This window comes from Nycticebus coucang, chromosome 6, assembly GCF_027406575.1.
Source record: "Nycticebus coucang isolate mNycCou1 chromosome 6, mNycCou1.pri, whole genome shotgun sequence".
In the NCBI taxonomy this organism is placed as follows: Eukaryota; Metazoa; Chordata; class Mammalia; order Primates; family Lorisidae; genus Nycticebus; species Nycticebus coucang.
Window position 1 is genome coordinate 125,342,652 of NC_069785.1, and position 25,340 is coordinate 125,367,991.

General features: G+C 48.1%; 1 protein-coding gene across 2 annotated transcripts in view; it reads left to right on the forward strand.

Moving 5' to 3' along the window:
- GRIK4 (glutamate ionotropic receptor kainate type subunit 4) overlaps window positions 1-25,340 on the forward strand; it is a 465,962-nt gene that overhangs the window by 262,003 nt on the left and 178,619 nt on the right. Inside the window, exons 3-4 of one of the 2 annotated variants that reach the window (XM_053595471.1) lie at window positions 12,838-12,946; window positions 19,838-20,002. In XM_053595471.1, the coding sequence (XP_053451446.1) occupies window positions 12,844-12,946; window positions 19,838-20,002 (268 nt within the window). In that variant the 5' untranslated portion in view covers window positions 12,838-12,843. The remainder of the gene's footprint in view (window positions 1-12,837; window positions 12,947-19,837; window positions 20,003-25,340) is intronic. The other variant, XM_053595472.1, reaches the window with a different exon arrangement.

Below are 25,340 nucleotides of genomic sequence, written 5' to 3' on the forward strand. Positions count from 1 at the left end.
CCAGAAGGTGATTTACTATACAGAAAATTCTGTAAGAAGCATTGTGATATACTGGATGTGGAGTTTTGGGAATAGAGACAATATCTGATTTTTAGTTTTAATCCTTCACATCTGCTCTGTGTCCTTCAGTTGATTTAATTTGGGGATGGCTCCTGAATACTTATCTATAAAATGAGAATTATGCTATTACACCGTAATCTCCTACGTTATATAAGATATACCTAGTACTCTGGTAGGCGGAAGTGGGTGGATCGCCTGAGCTTAGGAGTTTGAGACCAGCCTGAGCAAGAGTGAGACCCCCGTCTCTAAAAATAGCCAGGCATTGTGACGGGCACCTGTAGTCCCAGCTACTTGGGAGGCTGAGGCAAGAGAATCGCTTTAGCCCAAGAGTTTGAGGTTGCTGTGAGCTGTGATGCCCTGGCACTCTGCCAAGGGCAACCAAAGGAGACTCTGTCTTTAAAAAAAAAAAAAAGAAAGGAAAAAAAGAAAAGATACAGATGAGAAAAGGTGTGTGAAAGTACTTTGTCAACTATTTTTTTCACTTTTAACTTATTTCCAGTTGTGGCAAAATACACATAAAATTTACCATCTTAACTATTTTTAAGGGTACAGTTCAGGAATGTTAAATTCATTCATATTGTTATACAACCATCACCACCATCTGGCTCCAGAAGGCTCTCGATTTCGCAAAACTGAGATTCTGTATCCATTAAACAGCAACGCTCCGTTCCCCCACCTTCAGCCCCGGGTCAGATGTCCTTCTACTTTCTGTCTTCATGAATTTGACTCTTTTACTCTCACATGTAAGTGGAGGGGTATGGTGTGTCTTTCTGACGAGCTTATGTCACATGCGTAATGTTCTCCAGTGTCATCCCTGCTGTAGCATAGGTCAGAATGCCTTTCCTGTGGAGGGCTGAATACCATTCTGTTGCATGTATGTATTTTGTTTATTTATTCATTCCTTGATGGACGCTTGGATTGCTTCCACTTGCAGCTATTAGAATAACAGTGCAATCAAATATCAATTTGAGTTCCTGCTTTCAGTTCTTTGGGATCTATACCCAGAAGTAAATGGCATTTGAGGAGTCCCCAGATGGTTTTGCAGGCCATCCCCTGCACCATTCCCACCAGCAGGGGACAAGGATTCCAATTTCTCCATCTCTTCCACAGCACTTATTGTTTTCCAATTTTCTTGTTTTTCTGTGTGTGTGTGTTTGGTGATAGCCATGCTAGTGGGTGTGAGGTGGAAAGAAGGTACGATATTAGTGATTCCTACAAGTAATCGGTTTGATGCTGTGAAGGGACTGAGAAGCTGTGGGCGTGGGGCCCGGCAGTCTGCTGTAGCAGGCCAGCTAGGTGACTCTGACACATGCTCACGTTGGCACAGAGAAACACAAGCAGACGGAGCTGGGGGTGGCGGAGGCTGGACTATGGAGGCCTGGCCTCTGGTTAGGGAGTTGGGGCTAGGTTTATAACCCTCCAGGACCACTGGTGGCAACTTGACTAAGACGGAGCTTCTCGCCGCAGCTCACAGGGTCATGTAACCTCTACATCCCCTTTCGCACCCCTCTGTCCATTCTTCCCCTCACCCACTACACTCCAGCCTCTGAGCTCCAGCACCTGCCAGGCTCTTTCTTACCTTGTCCCTCCAATTGGAAGGTTCTTCTGCCTTCGGTCACGGCTCCTTCCTCCCTCTGATTCAGGTCCCAGCCCAGGTGGTGCCTGGTTACAGACACCCCTTCCTCGACCACCCTCTGTCACTCTCTCATACTACCCTGTTTTCTTTTCTGAATACACTGTTTTCTATCTGAAATTATCCTATGTTTATTTCCTTACATGATCATTTCCTGCCACCCCCAGCTAGAGCATAAAACTGTCTGGGTCTCTGTCCTGTTTCTAGTGCTGGAACAAAGCCCTGGCACATAGTCGGCGGCTGATGTTACTTTTTTTTTTAATCTAGCAGACACTGGCTTGCCTTGAAATAGTTCTGAATAGTGAAGTGACACCTTCTTGGGTTCCTTTCGTGGCTGTGTGTTGGGGTGATGGAGCAGGAAGACCCTGTAAAGGAGGCAATCTGTTAGGGGCAGGAGTTGAGTTGTGAAGTGAAAAGGACCTAGACTGCTGCTTCTAAAGTCGGGCAGTTTGCTCCCCCCAGGGGGCATTTGGCAATATCTGGAGGCATTTTTAGTTGTCTCAGTAGAGAGGGTACTACTGGCACCCGCTATGCCCTCACATGGCAGAAAGCAGACAGGCAAGCTAGCTCAATTCTGCGTGAAGCCTCTTTATTGAGACAGGGCCTTGCTCTGTCACCCAGGCTGGAGTAAAGTAGTGCAATAATAGCTCACTGTAAACTCAAACTCTTGGGCTCAACTGATCCTCCTGCCTCAGCCTCCCCAATAGCTGGGACTATAGTTGCACGCCACCAAACTCAGGTAATTTTTTTATTTTTGTAAAGACAGTGTGTTGCTATGTTGTTCAGGCTGGTCTCGAATCTCTGGGATCTCAAGGGATCCTCCCGCCTGCCTCTCAGAGTGCTGAGATTACTATACATGTGAGCCACCGTGGGCCTGCTCCAAACAGGATCTTAATCCCATTCCCCAGCGAGGAGCCCTCAAAGCTTAATCACCACTTAAAGGCCTTACCTCTTAACACTATCACAGTGACAACACCTAAATTTTGGAGGGGACAACTTCACACCATCCCATGAGGGATAGCACTGAATATCCTACAGTGCCCAGAGCAGCCCCCACAGCACAGAAGAATCGAGCCCCCATAGTGCTGGGGTTGAGACACCCTCACTGTAAACTAGAGTGATCATTGTGTGAACAGAGAGAACAAAAAAAAAGAAAAAAAAACAAGAACTATTTGCTCATCAGCAGAGTAAGATTTTGTCCCTATCTGCCTCCAGTTGTGACTTCAACTCTCTTTAGCAGCAGAGTCAGAAGACCCCCCGAGAATGAGAAGTGTCTCTGAGCATGTGTGTGGGGCGCCCTTGGTTTTTGCCTCTTCTCTTGTCTTTGCGTGGCGTAGCCTCACGCTCTGCCTTGCTGATCCTGTCTGTCTTGGTCCTCCCGCTGTCCTCATCCCTCCTCTTCCCCTGACCCCGGCCTGCCCTCCCCTCCTGCCTCCCTCTGCTCCATCTCTCTCCATTAACTGCCCATTATTTGTGGGCTCTACTAAATTAAATTTACTAGGTCTTTACTTCCGCGGCATATGGCATCTGAAAGGGACTGGTTTTCCTCCCTTGCAGTTATTGATATTTCTTTCCCCTGGCCCCTCCATGCATTTTACATATCCTGACAACGGCCAGCTAAGCGACTCTTCTAGGCAGAAGAGGAAACTCCTCCAGCAAAAGTGAGGTTACCTGGTGTGCTGGACTGTGATGCAGAACCTTAGTGATACTTCCTCATAGCCTGCTCCCCCACACTGGGCTGGGCCCTGGGGTGACCAGGACTTGGCCCTTCCCAAAGGGGCCACCCCACCCCCTTCTCAGTATCCCCACCAGAGAGCACCATAGAAATGATTCCCAGGGATACTCCTGAGGCACCTGTGTGCACCAGGTCAACAGGCAGCTTAGTTTCAAGGAAAAACTTCATGTATGATGCGTGTTTTATAGGAGGATAGACCTGAGAGGTGTTTGCTGGGGTGAAGTGTGGTGTTGAGACTCCTGCAGACTACAAGGGAGGCAGTGGTCAGGGAGGTCCAGCCTCAGATAGGTAACCAGGCCCCTGCTTCTAGCTGAGGCCCCTGTGAGGGCTTTGCCTGTGTCCCGGCATGTAGAGCAGTGACTATTGATACCAATCTCTTCCCTTACACTTAAGGAAAAGGACAAGAGAGAAATGACAGATTATCTGAACAGTTTTCGAATGAATGAACGCGTGAATATTCTGTTCTTACCCCTCCTTGGGCCCTTGCCTGGACTCTCCAAACCCCAGGGTCTCCTGGGTAAATATCCCCTGCCCTGTTCTGGCTCTTTCCTCAGAAGATGATGACAATGAATAAGAAGATTTATTACTTATGCACCGATCTCCTGGGAGAAAGAGGCAGACAACTCCAAGGTGGAAACAATCAAAGTAACAGCCTTTTGGATTTTTCCAGCCACATCTTTGCAAAGAAGTCAAAGTAGTTCTAATCTGTCATTTTCTCCAGCTTGCCCTTTTCCTTGGAGTAGAAGATTAGCATGGACCAAATGTCCCAAACCTCTAGCTGCCATCCTAACAGCCATTTCTGACCCAAGGTGCCAGGGTCCTGTGTTGTAAACGCTAGTAAGCATGGCTCTCATCTATTCACAACTGTGGGTAAAATGTAGAAAAGACCCCCACACACCCCAGTGATGTTATGCCTTAGGGCATAGGAGGTGACATGATGTGATGGTGCTATAATGTGATGAAGAGTGATGGGGGTCCGAGGGCAACAGGGAATGGTGTTGGCTCAGAGGTGAGCAGATTCTTGGCATGACACCTGTCAGCTGCCCAGCTGAGCTCGGGTTTCAGAATCTGCCAGCTACGTGCGGTTTGATCGCTCCACTCTCTGCACACCCATCACCACTCCCCAGGTAGTTCATGAGTCTTTGAAAGCAGAGGCTGGAGCTGCTTTGTGTACTCAAGTCTTGTGTTCTCAACTGTGCCTATCCCACCAGTGCCTGGGGTAAGTTACGTGCTCCATAAATGCTCATCAAATTGAATTACCCCAGGCAACGATGCTAACCCGGGCTCAGCCTCTTCTGGAGTTAAAGGCAGATCTAGCCTGGCATCTCTATGTGCAGTAGACCCATTAAGGCTCTCTGCAGCCTCCATTGCCCTCTGCCTCTTCTGCCTTCATTCCCACCCTGTCCCATCAGTTGGCCAGAAGATTGTCAACCGGCAGCCATTAGACAAGATAAATGGGCAGCTCCAGCTGCTGTTTCTTTGCCCCAGCCTGCTCCGTGTGCAGTGAGCCATGAGAGTGGATCTACCGGGTACCACACTGCCACAGTTGTACATCTGGGCCAGCCCAAGTGGGACAGTGGAGCTGTCACAGGCATAGCTGGGGACTCCCTGGTGACTGCTGCCAAAACAGAAGGCATGGGGACTGTCCTCCCCAAAAGAAAACCTAGAGGAAAAAGGGTCTACAGCAGTGGTTCTCAACCTTCCTAATGTCATGGCCCTTTGATACAGTTGAGAACTGCTGGTCTACAGAGAGATAGGAAAAGTTTAAGGAGGTGAACTGGAGATATCAATTACGTACCCAGAGACCTTACAAAGTGGCCATATTTTACAAGAAACTGAATGCAGATGTCATTGCTGGTTATGCCAGGGACTTTATTTATACATTTTTTCCCCAGGGATCATGTCCTTTGGTTAAACTGTGGGAGTATGAAATATTGAGGGGTGGACCAAAAGGCAATCATGCTGTCGGAGTTCACCAGTTAACTTGCTTCAGGATCAAGTGTTCTAACCTGTTGGGAAGGCGTGCGTGTCTAGCATGTGCCTAGCTGTGTGGTGAGCAGTGAGGGGGACACCAGGTAAGAGGAGGCGGGTACATCTCCACACTCGGGGTGTTCCCAGTGTAGACAGCGGTCCACGCACAGGGAGACAGAGCTTTGTGGTTCCTGGGGAGACCTGTGTATGTGCCCATCCTCCCCCAGCTTACCTGCCCCACAGCCCCTTTCAGCATGCCCACCGAGTCCCCATTCAGCAGGGACATGGAGCCCATTGCACATGGCCAGCCTGATCAGGTCAACTGCTTCCCTCCCACCATGTCCAGAAGATTGGCAGCTGTATTTCCCTCTCCCCCAGGGCAGCCTAGGAACATCTCCCTGCTTTGTTCCCTGATCTGCATCTCACTGGCCTTGTGCCTGCTCTTCTCATGCAGGGGTGAGACTCCAGGCCTCCAGCCTTGCCCTCGCTCATCATCCTCCATGCCCCCACGGCCATCCCCTGATGCCATTGTCTCGAGCTTTCTCCTGATACCGTTGCCTTGGGGGCAACTCCGGGTCATGGCCGTCGATGAGCCTCTGCTGCTCAAACCTACTTGTCCAAGTCCCATGATCTAAAAGCAGTATCTTATCCATGTCAATTCCACTCCCTTGTTCCCGCTGTTCCTGCTCTTCTGCACGTCCTTGTATCCATGTGTCCCAAATATTCCACAGCCTCGTGTCCCTGTTAGGGCCAACCCATTGGACACCACATTCCTGACAGCACCTTCAGCTCCTCGGTCCCTACCCTACCCACCCATCTCCTCTTGCTCTTGAGAGCTGAGACACATACTTTGCTTTTGTCTGTGCCCCAAAGCTGCTTTCAGAAACACACTGATGTGCCTCAATTTCAGCTGGGTCCAAACAGAAATACATTTACACAGCAGAAGAGATATTCTGAGCTTTTGCTTGAAGCCGTCTCTCCTATCTTTGTCATTCTTGCTCACAGAAGATGAAGACCTTTCCTCTTCTCAGAGAAAAGAGAAACTGTGCAGCCCAGTCTCTCTCAATCTGCCTTCCCATAGTTATTGCTGTTGTGTCCATCAAAATTAGACCTGTGCTATCCAATATGGCAGCCACCAGCACTTGGAATGTGGCTAGTCTGAACGGAGATACCCTGGAAATGGAAAATGCACACTGGATTTTAAGTTTTCATATGAAACCAAGAATTTAAAATACCTCTATGATTTTTGTATTGATTCATCATTAAAACAATAGTATTTGAAAACTGTGGTTAAATATTAAAATTGATTTTGTAATTGCACCTATTTCTTTTTTCTTTTTCTTTTTTTTTTTTTTTTTTGAGACAGAGTCTCACTCTGTCACCTGGACTAGAGTACAGTGGCCTCATGATAGCTCACTGCACCCTGAAGCTCTTGGGCTCAAGCGATCCTCCTGCCTCAGCCTCCTGAGTAGCTGGGCTACAGGCATAATCCCACCATGACCAGCTAATTTTTCTATTTTTTATAGAGATGGGGTCTCCCTCTTGCTTGGACTGGTCTTGAGCTCCTGAGATCAAGCAGTCCTCCTGCCTTGGCCTCTCAGAGTGCTGGGATTACAGGCATGAGTCACTGCACCTGGCCTAACCTATTTCTTTTGGTATTTTCAAATGTGGATACTAGAAAATCGAAATGCCATGTGTGACATGCCTTATGTTTCTGCTGAAGCCCGAGTGGGAATATAGGCTGAGGCACAGTAGCAGCGAGACCTGAAAAAGCAGCAGCTCCAAGACAGAAGAGTTTTTCTCTCACACATAAACCTGGAGGTCAGTAGTGCTGCGAGGCTAGGGGCTGGGGAGCAGTGTTGCATCATCAACATGGGGTCCGCATGTCCCCATTGTCACCATTTCCAGCCAGCAAAAAATGGGAAGGCACATCCAGGGCAAGGAGACAGCCCAGTGTCCCAGTCACTTCACTCCATTCATTAGTCCATGTCCAGCCCTGGCCTCCCAGGTCAGGGAGGCTAGTGAACACAGTCTGAGTTGGGCACTATGGATCCTGTTAAAAGTAGGGTATTGTATTATTAAAAGAAAGATGGGGAAGGTTCTGGGAGGGTCTTTGCCTATCCTCTTCCCCGCCTTATTGAAGGAGGAGCCGCCCCTTCTCTGCCCCAGGTGAACTGCACCTGTGCTCCAGCCTTTCTCTATCCGCCTTTTTGTAGGAGGCATTTCAGATAGCTCTCCCTCCTTCTAACATTCTCAGCCCTCCCTCCTGCTGATCCTGCCTAGGAGCCCTCTCTTAATGTGAACCCCCCTCCTGGGGCAGGTGCTTCTCTCCACCTGTTGTCCTAGTCCCTCCCCCTCCCTTCCAAGACAACCTCTGTGGCTCTATCCATTCACTCCTCACTTGCTCCTATGCCCACTGCTGTCTAAACGCTAAGCTCCCTAATGTCCCCAGTGACCTCCTAATTGCCCAGCCTCATGGGGAATTCTCTGTGTTTTATTAGACTTCTGCTCTCTTTGGATCCTGTGGTCTAGCCATTGCTTCTCAGTCTTTTCCCTACCACTCACCTCAAATGGTGAGTCCCACAGTCTTAGCCAGGTTCCTCCTCTCTCCTTGCCCACTGCTCTGTACCAGATCCAAGTCATCATTACACCTTGACCCTGAGGACTCTCAGGTCTATGCTTCCAGCTTGGACCATTCACCAGAGATACAGGCCAGTAACTTTGTCACTAAATAGCGTGGCCTCAAACGTAGTAAATACTACACTATAAAGTCATTCTCTTTGCCCTTCTCCAGAAACAAAAAGGACAACTTTGCTCTCTACTTTGCCCCCACTCCCATCTTCTTTACTCTGGGCAACAATGTCACCATCCCCATAGTTAGCAAGGCCAGGAGCCACCCACCCCTCACTGTCCGCCCCTGTTGGCTTTGATTCTGCCTGGTCGTTTCCCTGGAATCTTCTCCGTCTCTCTGATCTTCCTTGCCCTTCCCCTCAGGACCTGCCTCATTTCTCTTTCCTGGACAGTTAAAATAACCTGCAGGCCCATCTTCCCAGTTCATATTTCTTCTCTCTGCTCCAGCACATCTACAAGAGTGATAGCCCTAGAATGCAGATCTGATCATGTCATCACCTCTGAAAGTCTTCCTGCTGTTCTTCAGCACCTTCAGGTGCACCATTCCAGGTCCCCAGTTAGACACACACCATCCTTCATGCCCTGGCTTCTGTCCTCCCATCTGGCCTCCCCAGCCAGATGCTTAGGCCCCCTGCACCAGCTGAGCCAGTCACCCTAGGCTTCCTGGTGCTTTTGGGGGCTCTGCACACTGGAATGCACTTTACTTCCCTGCCTCTCTGGGAGACTCACTCCCTACTTATAGGCTTCCTCCTCTGTGAAGGCTGGCACGTGGCAGGCACTTAACATGTATGGGGTGGATAAAAGCACATGTCCCTCCCTAAAACTTCCCTCATCACCCAGAAGAGTCTGTCTTTGCTTCCTTAGAATTTTGAGACTCTCTTCATGAAACCACTTACTTGGTTTTACAGTAAAGGTCTGGCTCTGTCCCTGCCCCCAGGATGTCTTCAGGAGCCAAGGACTTGGTCTTAGTTGCCTGCAATGTCTCAGCACATGAATGGTTCATGTACCCACCAGCATAGTAAGACTTTCTCTTATCTCTTACAGTGTCACGTAGCTGTTAGTTTATATGACCATGTCCTCCTCTGGACACTTTGAAAGCAGAGACACAACTTATCTTTCACTATAAATGTAGTGTCTTGCTTAAGACAGGTGTTTAATAGGTATTTGATGAACTAGTAAATAAAGGAATGAATGAATGAATTCATCACCCATGTCAGAAAGCACAGGGTTAAGTACTAAGTGGACAGCACAGATGGTAGGTACCATGGGAGACTAGAGTGAAGTCAACATACACTAGAGCAGTTCAGTACTTACTCGGGCTGGGAAGAAGTGATCCATGAGAATGGGGGTCATAAGGTAGGATTTGGATATAGGTAAAGAAAAGCTGGGTGCTTTCCAGGAGGAAGAGACCAACTGGACAAGACACATGGGGTGAAGTGAAACACTCTGTTCAATGTTCAGCTCAGTGGTCATAACATCTAGTAGAATGTGGGCCTGGAAAGGTATGTTGGGACCTGATTATGGAGGGTCTGAGGGCCAGGCAGAGGAACTGAGTGGGGAGTAGCTGAATTAGTGCACGAGAAATTGGAGGCAGAAGACGGAGTGGGAGTGTTGCAGGAGAAAGCAAAGGATGGTGGTGGTGGTAAGAACAGTGCAGCCCTTAGTGGCTGAGCAGACTGAGGGAGCTGAGGAGGTGGCAAGAGGCAAGGCAGCTCTGCCAGGGGTCTGTGTGCAGATGAAACTGGGAAGTCAGAGACAGCCCCTCATTCTATGGAAAGGTCATGCATTACATTTGGGACATAAGAGTTTGGAAGAACCTCCCAGGGGACATTTCCTATTAGCAGCCAGAAATAAGAGTTGATGTGTAGATGAGAGTTGAAGGTGGAGGTAAGGGAGTTTGGAGCTATCTGCACAGAGTTGATTGTGAGAATCAGTAAGTTCTTTCAGGGAGAAAGTACACAGTGAAGAGACAGTGGATTGAGGGCTAAATCCAGACTGTGGGATTTGGGGCACACTCACAAGTAGGGCTATGCAGAAGACACAGGGGGGCTAGGGAAGAAGTGGGAGCCTGTGAGAATTTTAGTTCTCCCACATCCCTGCCCACACTTGGTATGATCAAGTGTTTTAATTGTAGCCATTCTGTTAGATCTGTAATGATGTCTCATTATGGTTTCAGTTAGCTTTTTCCAGTGACGAATGATGTTGAACATCTTCTTATGTCCACCCATGTAACTTCTCTGGTGCAATGCCTGTTCAAATCTCTTATCCATTTAAAAAATTGGATTTTTTTTATTATTGACATTTGAAAGTTCTTTATATATTCTGGATACAACTCCTCTATCTGATGTATGTTTTTCATGTAACATTTTCTCTCACCTTGTGGTTTGTCTTTTATTTTCAATTTAAATGATGCCCAGTTTATCAATTTTTTTTAATTTTATGGATTGTGCTTTTGATATCGTATCTAAGAAATCTTTGTCTAACTCAAGGCCATGAATATTTTCTTCTAGAAGTTTTATAGTTTTAGGTTTTACCTTTATGCTTGTGGTTCTGGTTCATTTTGTGTTATTTTTTGCATATTGTGTGAGATAGGGTTTGATGTTCCTTATTTTATTTTATTTTTTTGCTTTAACATATGGATAGCCAACTGTTCTAGTACAATTTGTTGAAAAGACCATTTTTTTTTTTTCACTGTAACTTGGTCAAAATCAGTTTTCCATATATGTATGGGTCAGAGTAGTAATTTTGAAGGAAGGAATAAAAATTGGCTTAGAATCCCTCAAAAGCCAAGACGCGTTTGGCTCAAACATTTATAAAGTACCTCCTGTTGTCAGGCGGGGTGCCAGGCACTGGGGATGGAAAGAATTAAACAGTGAAAGGAGTGAAAGTTGAAGTGATTGAAATGCAGGATAAAATGCATGGGTTTCTGTGGAAACCATTGTTGGGCACTTGCTCAGCCTCTTCTCAGAGAAGGCTTCCCCAAGGAGGGGATGTCTGGGCTGAGGACGAGTCCCGAGTGCATGTGGTCCGTGAGCAAAGGTTTGCGGGCATGCAGAAGCACTGTGTGTGTGCATGTGTGTGCAGGAGCTTGTGTGCAGAGCATCTGTGGGTAGTTTACTATTTCTGAAAGGTAGAAAGGAATGAGAAGGGAAGCAGAATAGAAGGTTCAAGAAGGAGAGTCAAGCCAGGTCTTGTCCACCAAGCTAAGGAATTCCATTTCTTTTGAAAGCTGCAATTTTTAAGCAGGTGTTTACACTTGAAAGTGCTTGTCTGGCAGCTTTGAGGGGGAGTGATTGAGGGGTGCTGGTGAGGGTCATGCCAGACTAGAGTCAGGAAAACCAGGTAAGAATGAATGAACCAGGTTGCAGTTTGGTAGTGGAGCTGAAAGGACTGAACTGGGACAACAGTGTTATTGAGAGAAGAAGACTGATTTGAAATACATGGAGGAGGTAAAACCAGAAGCAATTAGTGACTGGTTATGGGGAGGTGAGGATTTGGGTGAGGGCATGATACCAGGATAGCTGGTACTGCCATTAACTAAACTTAGAATATAACAGGAAGAATTTAGGAAGAAAGAGGGTCTTGATGAGTTTGAGATGCTCTTTGGACATTTACATGGAGATATCACGAGACCATTGGATGTAAGTAAAGCATCCCCAGGCAGGTAGCTGTGAACGAAATCACTTAGGAAGCTTCTGGGAATAAGGCAAGAAGAGGGCTCACCCTGGAAAACCTTGGAATGCACCAGTATTTTTAAAGAGTAGGCTGTAAAAGAGTATAATGGAAAGAATGGTTGGAGAAGTAGGAGAACCCTGGGAAAGTAGTTGCTGGAAGCCAAGAATGTTAAGGGTCCCAGACAAGAAAGAAGGCTCTGTATGCTCAGACACAAAGGAAACGTCAGCCCCAGGGACGGCCCAGTGAGGTGGTCCAGCAGCTCACGGGCCCAGGCTGCAGTTAAGGGCTGTGTGATCTCAGGCAAGTTCCTTAACCTGCCCCTTTCTTACTTTTCTCAACTCTGAAATGGAATAACAAGTTGTGTGAGGTTTAAGTGAAATAATAGAGATCATGTTCTTAGAACAGCATTGGGCAGGTATGAAACAATAATGCCAGGTGGTGATATAATTAGCCAAGGAATTGAAAGTCCACCAATTTTGCAAACATGGTTATTGATGTTGACTTTGCGAGGGCAGTTGCAGTGGGCAGTGGGCACAGAATGCAGATTGCAGGCGGTTGACGGGGAGGTGGGATGGAGTGAAGTCAGCAAGCATTGAGTAAGCATTTGAGAAGCCCGGCTTGCCTTGAAAGTGAGAGAGAAGGCAGAGAGCCGGGGACATACCTGGTCAGTGTGGTCAGTAGAGGGTCTGCATGGAAGGGGAAGACCTTGACCTTGTGTTAGCACAGGGGAATGGGCTGGTCTGGGGGATATCCTGCAGGGGGTGGCAAGAGGAGGCAGATGAGGCAGAATCCCAGGGAGTGGAGGGCAAGTCCTGGGGGCTCACCTAGAACAGCTCTTGTTATCTGAGTTATTGGGCAGGTGTGGGGCACAAAGTCGAGGCAGCTCACTGGGAGTGGCCTGCATTTAATTGCTGCGAGCTGGGTGTAAGGAGCTGAGACTGGGCAGTGGTAAGAGGTGAAGGTCCTTGTTACAGGCTGCGTTTTTGCCCCCCTAAACTCATATGTTGAAGGCCTAACTCCCAATACGTCAAAATGTGACTGTATTTGGGGAAGGAGACCTCAAAGAGGTAATTAAATTAAAACAAGGGTGTTAGGTTGGGCTCTAATCCCATTTGACTGGTGTCCTCACAAGGAGGAGATGAGGACCAGACATGCACAGAGGGACGGCTCAGGGAGAAGATGGCCATCTAAGGACACCAACCCTGCCAACTCCTGGAACTCGGACTTCCGCCTCCAGAATTGTAATAACATAAACCTGTGTTATTTAAGCCACCTGATCCGTGGTACTTTGCTATGACAGCCCCAGCCAAGGGACACACGTGATCTGTAAGGTGGGAGGACTCCCCACACAAGGCCAAGGGCTGGTGCTGGCCCAGGGTTGCACCCCAGGTGGGCATGAAGGTGTGAGTTGGTGGTGGGAGCCACCTGTACAGTGGTGTGATTTCTTCTAGCAGGGGACAGTGGGAATGGGGAGAGGGACACCGAGAGGACAGAGGTACCCGATGAGTCGATTGCAGATGAGTGTAGATGAGTGATGGTTGTGGGGCAATGGCAGGGGAAGTGGAATTCGAGCAGCCAGGGCCATCTGGGGAGCAAAGCTAACTGTCTCCCCAGGGCTCCAGCCATCTCTTTTTCTTGTTAACAGGGCTCAAACCGGCTAAGCCCCACAGCCCCTGGCAGTGTTCTAGATACTGCCTATAAAGACAGGCCAATAAAACCTCTTTATTCTACCTTTTAAAGAGGTAAGAGTTACAGAAGTGCTCGGAAATCTTCAGCAGTGATTCCTTGGAAGGACTGAAGGATTAGGAGGCTGATTTTCCTACTGGAGGGGTCATGTCTGGACAGTTGTGGAGGGAGGGCAAGTTCCAGTCCAGCTTACAGAGGTGAGCAGAGAGCAGAGGAGCCACTGGGCCTTCCACCCTGCTGCCCTGGCACATAGCAGCTACCAACAGCCCACATCTGCTATTGGCTGTAGGGGATGAAGTGACAAGTGGCCTCAAATTATTCATCCTCTCAGGAGCTAGTCATTAAGGGCCTACTCCATGTCCAGAACTGTGCTTTACAAAGACGAATCAAGTGTGGTCCTCACACTCGAGGAGCTGAAAAGACAGACAAATGGCATAATGAAAAAGTCAAAAGTGTTTTATGCCTCATGAAAGGTACAGAGAAGTTTCTGTGGGAGTTCAAAAGAAGGAGAAATTAATTTGGGATGGGGAATCTGGAAAGATTCAAAGGAAAGAGGGATTACTCTGGGTTTTAAAAGAACAGCCGTCCCTTGGTATCCACAGGGAGTGGGTTCCCTGAGGATATTCCAATGTGGGGGTGTTCAGGTCCTTGATAAAAAATAGCATAGTATTTGCATATCACCTATGCACAGCCTCCTATACACTTTAAATCATCTCCAGATTACTAATAGTACTTAATACAGCGTGGATGTTATGTAATACCTGTTACACTATATTGTCTTTTATTTCTATTATTTTTTATTATTGTATCATTTTTTATTTTTTATTTTTCCTGAAAACCCTCTTAAGCTACACATTAAGTCTTGAGCACGCTGTTCTCTTTCCAATTGGTTGGTTGACTCCAAAGACATGGAACCCTCTGATAAGGAGTACAGGAGGGGAGGACACTCACAGATGCAGAAAGAGCTAAATGCAGCTCCAAGGCAGTGTGCAGGGAAGGGTCTGTTGGAGTGGTGAGGGACTCACAGGAAGTCCAAGGGGAAAGAGAGCACTGTGGTTGGGAGATGGGAACCAAGGAGGGCTTCCTGGAAGAGGTAAGTCTAAGGAAAAGAAGAGGCCTGGTAGGGAAGGAGAGAACTAAGGAGACGGACATTGTCAGCAAAGGTATGGAAGAGGTAACACAGGCCAGGTCAGGTCCTTACATGGAGATTCTATCACTGTGAGGGTGGCTGGAGGGGACACTGTTGCTGCAAAGGTATGTGGAAGGTAGACAGTTGAGGGCTCGAGGCCGCTCCAGAGATCAATCCTTTAGGTAGTGAGGAGATCCTGAGGACCTTGAGTCGTTGTGTGTCACCTGCCCTCTCCTGGTAGTCCTGGCCACTCTCACTGGGAGTGATCTGGAAAGGTGCACCAGGCAGAGCCAGGCCTGCCGGCCCAGGGAGAAGTCCTCCCCAGACTGGACATGAGCATGGGATGAGAACACAGAGAGCAGTGTGGGTGGAGGTGGGTGCAGTCAGCGTAAGCTTTAGAACTCAGAACTGGGCAGAGTTCAGTGCTTGAGGGTCCCTGTCAATGCAAAGGACCTCCAGCTTTCTGGGTGTGAAGGAGGCATCTTGAGTCCTCCTGGCTTTGGAAGTCATTGTGCACCGAACCCCCTAACTGATCCCTGAATGTGTCTTACTATCTCAGCTCTGCCCTTGCTGTAGCCCCAAGCCTCCCAGCCTTACCATGGCTGCTGGGTTTCTCTGAAGAGCAGTCCCCAGGGCCAGAGGATGTGCTGGATCATACTGTTCCTCATTAGGCAGCAGCTGGGAAGTCTGAGCATCCCAGCCTAGCTGGGAAGCCAGGCTGGGGGCCGCGGAGCAGGCCAGGAGCATTAGCTACACATTAAGTCTTGAGCATGCTGCTCTCCTCCATCCATCTGGTCCTCTCTTCGGGGACTGCTGAAGAACAAGTGTGCTGTTTGGTAACTGCCTGTTGGGAACATGTTCCTCTGATGTCCCCAGAGAGCCTCAGCCTGCACCTTGGCTTTGGTGTCCACGGCCCTGGGATCCGGTTCCTTCTGTCATCCTAATTAATCTGATCCCCATGTGTTTGATGCCAGCTAACAGCCAGGATGTGGCTCTTCGCAGCCAGAAATTAATCACTGTCTAAGACCTAAAACCTAATGAAAAGTGGTGCTGAGGATGGCACGAGGTTTGGTGGGCAGGGAGGACAGGATTTGGGATCTAAAGTGAGTTGGTGAGGACCCGCCAAATAAATTGGAGTGCAGAGTCCTCAGAGAGCATTAGATACTGGGGAAGGAAAAAAGCAATAGGGTACTGAGGGGACCTCATATTCCCTTTAATGCAAGAGTCATTACCTACCTCCCACCTGGCCATTGTCCTTCTGTCTCAAAGCATGTCCTGGGAGTCTCTGTGAGCTGATCATGCCATGTTATGTGGCCGGCTGGTGCCCTATACATCCAGGTTTATATTTTAGCACGTTGCCTTATTAGGTCAGCTCAGGGTGCCATAGCCGAATACCAGACTGGGGGCTTTAAACAGCAGAAGTTATTTCTCACAGTTCTACAGGCTGAGAAGTCTAAGATCATGATCCCACACAATTTGGTTCCCAATGAGGACCCCGTCCCTGACTTACAGATAGCCACCTTCTTATTATGTTTCCACATGGTCACATGGTGGAGAGAAAGAAAGTGGGGCCTCTGGTATCTTGGCCTCTGATATCTCTTCTTACGAGGACACTCATCAAATCGGGGGCCCGTTCTATGAGCTCATTTAATGTTAATTACCTCCTGAAGACCCTATTTCCAAATGCAATTGCGTTGGGGTTAAGGACCTCAGCATATGAATTTGGTGGGGGGACCCAGTGAATCCCATGGCACACATCTTGAAGTTGTACTTTGCCAAATAAATAAATAAAAAGAAGGGAATAGATGGAACTAATAGGTCCTGGGACAGACCCTTTTGTGAGTGTGCCACCTCCTGTGTTACAGGCATCACTGTGCCCTTTGTGTGCTGATGAGCCAGAGGCAAGTCCAGTGTAATCTGTAACATGAACAACCAGCTCAAAACATTCCTGAGTTCTCAGATTCACCAGTGACATGGGCATTTTCCTGAGATTATTAATTAATTTATTTCATTGCAAGTTATGTGTAAAATCATCGGTAGGTTGTTGATGGGAAAGTTGGTAATAGTTGGCTCACCTGGCCCAAAGGAAAAGGCAGCTGCTGCTTCCAGTCTAAAATTTTCTCTGGGACGGAGAGAGAAGGGGGTGCAGGGAGATGGGGCAATTACCTGGGGGAATTTTCAGGGGTCCAGGGTCCAGAGTGGGTTTGCCTTGCTGAGGCTCCCTTTACAGTGCCTCAAAGGCGTCCTCCCTGGTACACCCCCTTCTCTGCAGCAAACCCCTGAGTTTTCATGAGAAGGAAGATGAGCCATGGGCAGCATCCGAGGTCTGAAGTCAGGCCCACCTGGGCTCACGCCCCTTCTCTACCACTCTCCCGACCTGTGGGCAGGTCACATGACCTCCCTGACCTCTGGTTTCTTATCTTCCTGTGAAGATAAACACCCATCTCACAGGTTGTTGCAGAGATTGCATCCATTAGGCACTCAAGGCCAAGTGTCACTCAAGGTCATGTGTCACTCACTGACTCAGTGTCTTTCCCACGACCTCTGCTAGAAGGTACTACCGATTCCTGATATTTCAAAGGTCTCTTTTACATGCCCTGTGGCTTGGCTAATCTTGTTAAAAATTATATTTTTTAACAGAAAAACATTATTTCCCCACATCAAATCTCATGTAGGACCCCTAATACCTAAAACTCACGGGTGTGGAGTTGCGCTTCTCGGAGCTGGCATGAGGCAGGAGACCCCAGTTGGCCTCCCCTCCACTTCTTGGAGGAGCCCAGGGGACTGCCAAGGAACATTATTTGGGAATCATTGGCTGTCCCACTTCCTTTGCAGTCCTAAGGTCCCCATCCTGGTACAGCATAGTGTAACTATTGCAGTGTCTGGAGTAACCACCTCATTCTGGCCTTGCTTCCCCGAGATTCCCAGACTGTTCAGCTACACATGAACAATCCTTTGGCAGGTGGTAATCACCTCACGAGTGCATGGACTTTACTAGTTAATTCTCAGAAGCCCACTTGATTGCCTGGGTCTTGCAATATACTTTTGTTGCCCTAGGGGTGGCCAGCCTGAGAAAATGAAATTTAACTGTTGTTGTTCAATGAGGTTAGGTATAGAAATAAATCCATAAATAAATTTATCGATTTGTAACATTCCATGTCTGGTTTTTGGTTTGTGAGATGGGTCTCAGTAGATGTGGGAATGATGTATAGAAAAGACATCGTGAAGCCAGGGTCTCTCTGTCCACACCAGCCTCAGAAAGTCAAAAACTACATGTCCTTGTGTTGCTTTTATGAGTCTTCAACCTCTAAAAGTTAAGGTTGATTTCTTTTCTATAATGTTTTTATTGCCATCTAATTCACATAGCACGTAATTCATCCATTTAAAGTGTATAGTTCAGTGTTTTTTAGTATATTCATAGAAGTGTGCAATCATTACTACAATCCGTTTTGGGTTGGGTTTTTTTTGTTTGTTTTTTTGAGAGAGAGTCTCTCTCTGTCATCCCAGGATAGAGTGCAGTGGCACCAGCCTACCTCACAGCAACCTCAAACGCCTGGGCTCAAACGATCCTCTTGCCTCAGCCTCTGAGTAGCTGAGACTACAGGCACCTGCCACAATGCCTAGCTAATTGTGTGGAGATTTTCATATTTATAACTTCTTTTCTATCAAGAGAATTTAGGATCTCAGTACCTAGACCAGGCGTCCTCAAACTGCAGCCGGCAGGCCACATGAGGCGATATGATTGTATTTGTTCCCATTTTGTTTTGTTACTTCAAAATAAGATATGTGCAGTGTGCATAGGAATTTGTTCATAGTTTGTTTTTTTTAAACTATAGTCCAGCCCTCCAACGGTCTGAGGGACAGTGAATTGGCCCCCTGTTTAAAAAGTTGTGGCAGGTGCCTGTAGTCCCAGCTACTCGGGAGGCTGAGGCAAGAGAATCACTTAAGCCCAGGAGTTGGAGGTTGCTGTGAGCTGGGTGAGGCCACGGCACTCTACTGAGGGCCATAAAGTGAGACTGTCTCTACAAAAAAAAAAAAAAAAAAGTTTGAGGACGCCTGACCTAGACTTATTTCCTGCTACATACCAAATACCATGTTGAGCACTCTATTTCATGTAATCTTCACAAGAGCCTGAGGGGCAGGCTGCCTCCACTTTCTTATAAGTGAGGGAAACTGAGGTCCCATAACTCTTCCTGTGAAGATAAACACCCATCTCACAGGTTGTTGCAGAGACTGCATCCATTAGGCACTCAAGGCCAAGTGTCACTCACAGGGCAGAGCTGGTGGGGCCGGTTAGCTCAGTTGGTTAGAGCATGGTGCTAATAATGCCAATGTCAAGGGTTCCATCCCTATATGGGCCATGAGTGGTGTATTTGCTGGGAGCAGTGGCTCCTGCCTGTAATCCCAGCACTCTGGGAGGCCGAAGTGGGTGGATTGCTTGAGCTCAGGGGTTCGAGACCAGCCTGAGCAAGAGTGAGTCGGATGTTGTAGCAATTGCCTGTAGTCCCAGCTACTTGGGAGGCTGAGGCAAGAGGATCACTTGAGCTCAAGAGTTTGAGGTTGCTGTGAGCTATGACACCACAGCACTCAACTCCAGGGCAAGTGAGTGAGACTCTGTCTCCAAAAAAGAAAAAAGGAGGGGTTGGCGGAGCTGGGATGTGAACCCAGCTCTCTGAGATTCCATAACACTTACACTTAACATGGCTTCTGGAAGTTGGGTGGCTATTGTTACTGCCCCAGTCCGGGCACCCCCACTGTGTAAGTCACACTGATTAAGTCCCTGTGTAGTGCTACTTACCTCCATCATCTTACGGAGTCCTTACACCAGTCCCATGAGGTGATCTAACTGTTCCTAAAGTCCAGTGAGGGAAAGGGCTTCAGAGAAGCCACACACCTCACCTTAGTGACGTGGCTCATCGGAGCCTGGGGAGCAGCGTTCAGCAGGAGCCTGCAGCTGCTCCTTCTCACCATAGATCTGCTCACAAGCCTGGCCTCTTGTAGCCTTCTCTTGACTCAGGGAGAGTTTCTCTCTGCCCAGAATACCATTTTCAAAGCACAGACTGTGCATGCACACCTATGTCCCATAATGCCACCGTGTTGGCCCCGTGATCTCCTACAGACAAGACCCCTGGTGGCCCATCATGGCATGACAGGATTCCTGCACAACAGGGTTCCTGTCCATATTGTATGAAGAGACTCGCTCAGGGGGATGGCAGGGTGGAGAGGGATTTGGGGGTGCCTGAAAGAGAAAGGTGGCAGCGGGGCCAGGCTGCAGAGGGTGGAGTACCAATTGTCTCCGTGTGTTGCCTGCCCACAGCTGCTATCCTGGATGACCCCATGGAGTGCAGCAGAGGGGAGCGGCTCTCCATCACCTTGGCCAAGAACCGCATCAACCGCGCTCCTGAGAGGCTGGGCAAGGCTAAGGTCGAAGTGGACATCTTTGAGCTACTCAGAGACAGCGAGTACGAGACTGCCGAAACCAGTACGTAGAATGAGGAATGCTGCCTTCGCCGTCCCTTGCTGGCAGAGGACAAGCTGTGGGTGTGAGCTACACCCACGGCTGGGCCTCTGATGTCGATATTTCCAGGGGAAGGAGAGAAGCATGAATGAAAGGCCCTGTGAGGATGAGATTCCCAGGTCTCACTGTAAATCTTATGCAGAGTAGAATTAAGACAGGATCCTCAGGCATTCATTCATCCCTTCATGTATTGATTTATCCATTTCCTGGACGTATGTGCACAACTCTTGAAATGCAATCTTGTGTGTGATTAAGAAAGAAGAGAGACACTTGTCCAAACAGTAGCTACATCACTGTACGTCTGATCACTTCTCTTGTCTTATTGTGTTGAGGGAGGGTTGTAGGAGGAAGCCACAACTTGGGGTAGAGTTTAGCCACTCTCTGGGTAACCAGGGACAGGACAAATCACTTACCAGAACCTCAGTTTCTTCACCTGTAAAATGGGAATGCTAGGCTTTATTTTGCAAACCCTGCAGGTTATTGTGAGATTTAAATTACTTAACATGTGGGGAAACCTGTTGATGGCAGTGTTTTACAGACACACGTAGTAGATCATTCAAGTCATACATACGGAGCCCTTATGTTATATTCTGCGCACTGCTTTTAATTCTCATAATAGCCTGAGAGTTAAGTGTTAGTACCTTCATTCTAGGAAAAAACTGAGGCTCAAAAACATTGAATAATTTGCCCAACCACAGAGCTAGTCCAGGGGAAGGCTAGTCCTGGACCTTGCAAGCCCAGCACACAATCCACTACTCTTCTCTGCAATCCTCTGACCTGTTTCTGGGATTACCTTGGCAACCTTACAGGGTTAGGTCCAAGTTATAGGGCTGGTGGCTTGGAGCTAAGCTGAAATGAGCAGCTTCAGTTCAGAGGGAAGGAGAAGAGCCACTTAGCCCAGACAGATGGCAGCGTGTATTCCTTAAGACTGAAGCATCCCTGTCATCTCCTTTTCTGACCCATTTAAAGCTTTAACAACACTCAATGACAAAAATAAATAAACATAATAAAACAGTTTGCTCAAGTATGTATCTGACATCTGGTCTTCCATCTGAGGATCCAGCAGTGCCCCAGCCTGGGCCGTGAGGATTACAAGAAAAGAAACACGTTCACTCTGGCCCAAGCTCAGCAGGTGGGGATGGTGAGGCTCTAGGAAGGGTAAGAAGGTGTGTCTGTCTGTCTCTCTCTCTCTCTCTCTCACATTAATGCTCTTGCAGCACCCCAGTTGTCCCCTTCTGCGTGTTTGGTTTCCCTGGTTTATTCCCCATGCACCTGTCCCATACTGGCTACCCAGGCCTGATTTAGTCTTTGTTTCCTCATTCAGGAACTTTTCTTGAGCATTTACTACGTTTCAGGTGTGATCCAAGTTATCCCATTCTGGGAACAACACAGAAAACAAGACAGATGTGACCCCTGCCCAGGTGGCTCACGGGCTCTTTTCCAAGCATAAGTCAGTGGTAACTTCCTTCAGTGTCTCTTAGTCTAGATCCCCAAGGTCTGGATCTCTCTGGCTCAGCTTATTGGATGGCTAGTCTTAGAAGTTGTAAGTATTGGCCAGACTGCCCAATAACTGGCCTTGGGGGAGTGTCCGCTTCTGGTCCAGTTGCTGTGGTTGGTAGTTCATGCTGCCAATCACACAGAACAGAGCCATTGGGGCCAGCTGGATCTCTGCCCAAGCTTCCTCCAGAAGAGGGCAGGGAGGAGCAGGGACCTACATAGTCATTCATTCAGTCAGCCCATAAATATTTCACTAGTGCCTGTTATATTTTATTCTAGGCACAGGTGATTCAGCGGGGAACAGACAAACATCCTAGTTGTCATAAAGTTAATTTCTAGTATAATGTAAAGGAACATTCATATTTTCTAGGATCTTCCCAATGAAATCAGAAATATTAGCAACAACTTCTTATGAATCTCCTGGTCCAGTCTGAAGCATCCAGAGGACAGGTCTCAGAAAAGGGTCCAGATTTCTAAGTAGTTCTGTAGTCTGTACTTCGAAAAAAACAGCTCCTCTTTCCTTTTCTTCGGTTCTTCAGCTCTGGAAAATGTCTGAGACAGCAGAGATTTGCCCATCTGGAGGCCTCCTTAGCAGATGTAAATTTCTTCTTCCCATGACTCATGCAGCCTGGCTTAGTAAAGTCAATACATCTAAAATATTAAGCCAGATGAATCGGCGGTAAAGGAAACTGATATCTTTATTTCACATTACAGAGCTTTGGGCATCTTTTTAATGTCCTTCTTTTAGACACCAAGTGTTTTCTTAGCAAATGGCCCTCAGTGCAGCTCTTACATCTCAGTGTGTTTGAGACATGATTTGCATTTGTCAGAAAAGAGGGCTTCTGGATCTTTCTACTCCAAAAGCCTTTCATCTGAAGCCAGAGTGTTCTGCCACAATGGGTTTTAAACACCACCCAGGTGGTTCAGAGAAAAGTTTCAGCCCAGCTCTTTCCAAAGTAAGGGGACAGGAGGCTGCTGCATCAAGCCCCTACCACCTGTTGGCTGTTGAGGATAGAGCAGGGGCTGGAGTCAGTGGCAATATTTTGGAGAAGGCAGGTAGGAAGGAGACAAGATCCCTGGGGGGAGAACAAACAGCGGCTCTGTGATCCCCACTTCGGGGAGATTATGTAGTATAAACATTAGGAGCTTGGATTTTAAAATCAGACTGATCAGGTTTGACTCCTGGCTCTACCACTTACTAGCTGTATGGCATGGACAGCTGTTTGACCATTATGAGTAAACTGTGCCTCAGTTTACTCATTTGTAAAACAGGGGTGATGGCTTGGTGCCTATAACTCAGCGGCTAGGGCGCCAGCCACATACACTGGAGCTGGTGGGTTCAAATCCAGCCCAGGCCTGCCAAGCAACAATGACAACTACAACCAAAAAATAGCCAGGCGTTGTGGTGGGTGCCTATAGTCCCAGCTACTCGGGAGACTGAAGCAAGAGGATCGCTTAAGCTGGAGAGTTGAGATTGCTGTGAGCTGTGACATTACTTCACTCTACAGAGGGCAACATAGGGAAACTCTGTCTCAAAACAAAAAAACCCAGGGGTGATGGTGATATTACCTCATAGGATGGTTTAGAACATCCCACAAGACGGTACAGATGAAGTGCTTACCACCGTGCACAGAGCGACCTTCAGTGAGCATCAGCTGTGGCTTTTGTTACTGACTTTAATCTCTCCCCCTCTCACGTCACCTCCCTCTCTCCTCGGTTTCCCACCGCAGCCATGCTTAATGTGGCAGTGCTGTCTCCAGGGCTCTTCTCAAGTGGCCTGCTTAGTGTCAACATCCATGGTAATTGGATATTCCCCTTCTCTTTCCAGTTTTCTGGAAAGAGAAGGGGAATATGTGTCTCTGGAAGCCATTGGGGGTGGGGCACCTCAAGCCTGCTGCTGCTCAGAGGCATAGGCTATGATTTACCTGAGCGAGTGGCCTGGGACTGATTCGCACCACTAATGAGTACACACGGGAGAGGCTCTGGAGCCCTGGACAATTCCCCTAACCCTATACCTATCGCCGCATGGCCAGGGGATCTGCTGCAAGGAGATGAAAGAGACCCTAGTGATGATGCTTTTGGTTGTGGCAAGTAGAGGCTCCGACTGAAGTTAGCACTGTAGCCATCCAACAGGGTACAGCCGTACCTTACTTTCAGCAATAGGTGGGTTTTCAAAAGCTGTGTACACATCACATTTAATAAATTGTATTCAGCCATGGCTATTTAAAGAATCAAAGATTCTGAAGTGTAAAGAAACTAACAAGGTTGGAGACTGGTGGTCAACCCCCTCGTCTGATGGTTGAAAGTGAAGTCCAGAAATGTAAAGTATCACACAGGGTATTAATAGCCCACTAGGAAACTGGAGAGGGGTGAGTAGAAAATCAGCCCCAGTTGTAGCTGATTCAGACAGACAGGTTTTCATATAGTGGGTTTATTCAACGTGAGGGTCACTTGTTTTTTGTTTGTTTGTTTTTTGAGACAGTCTCACTTTGTCACCACCCAGTAGAGTGTCCTGGCGTCATAGTTCACAGCAACCTCAGACTCTTGGACTCAAGCAATTCCCTTGCCTCAGCCTCCTGAGTAGCTGTGACTATAGGCGCCTGCCACAATGCCCAGCTATTTTTAGAGACAGGTCTCGCTCTAGCTCAGGCTGGTCTCAAACTTGTGAGCCCAGGTGATCCGCCTGCCTCAGCCTCCCAGAGTGCTGGGATTACAGGTGTGAGCCACCGTGCCCACTTGGGTCACTTGTAAAGCTTTCTCCACCACCTCTACCTTTCTGCCATTACTGCCCCAAGCTCCTGATGTTTAACTTCCAGACCCCCCATCCACAGCTCACAGATCTGAAATAACAGGGACGGGCAAGGCCTCCAGGGTCATCTCCTGTCCCACCTGGTCCATCCTACTCTTCCTTCCATATCTCATCTGCGTTTCTGCCTTTCTTTTGCAGAGCCCCACCAGGCATGCCCTCACAGATCAGTGTGTCTCCTGCAGCCAACATGTTAGAGCTGGGCCAAGTGTCCAGCCCTTTACCATTCAGACACCCCACTCTTCTGCCAGAGCCAGTGTTAGGTTTAATTTATTGCAAAGCCAAAACCAGGGACCTCCCATCAACCTCTCACCTCTACCTCAGTTTCTCTCTGTGAGGCCAGTTGTGCTATCAGCTGGCCACACTGTTTCCCCTTGGAACCAAAGAAGCCCTGGTTATTCCCAGAGGGAGACATAGTATCCAGGGTTTTGGCTCCGCACAGCTGGTCCTCCTGCCCGGGCCTCTGAGCTTCTCCAGGCTCCATGGGCACAACCTCTGGTGATTGTGGACTGCCACTAACAAGCAGGATTAACACCCCTCCCTCAGTTCAATAGATTGAATGGAAGTTGGGCATAAGGAAAAATGAGTAGGAAGCCAGAAGGGAAGGCTGTGCAGATAGTGATGAGTCACTCAACAGACAAGCCTTGCTGCTCTTCCTGATTTAAGCAGGTCGCATAGGCATGACATGGACTCAGAGCTTACAGATTGTCCAGGCTGACCCCCACATTGGACACGTGGGGAAACTGAGGCTGGCTGTCTTCTCCAGGAAGAAGAAAGATTCATATTCTGACATAAATCCTACGTGGCTTTTTGGAGGATGTGCAATGAGTGGCAGCAGGAGGGCAGAACTAGGATGTAGGTCAGGGGGTCTGGTAAGGCCTCTGGACTGGACCTGGGAGATTTAACAGGTGGAGAGAGGGCAGAAGGCAACCAGGAAAATGGTAGAACAGCAAGAGCAAAGGCTTAAAGAAGAAGACAGCAGAGACCCTGGGGACAGCA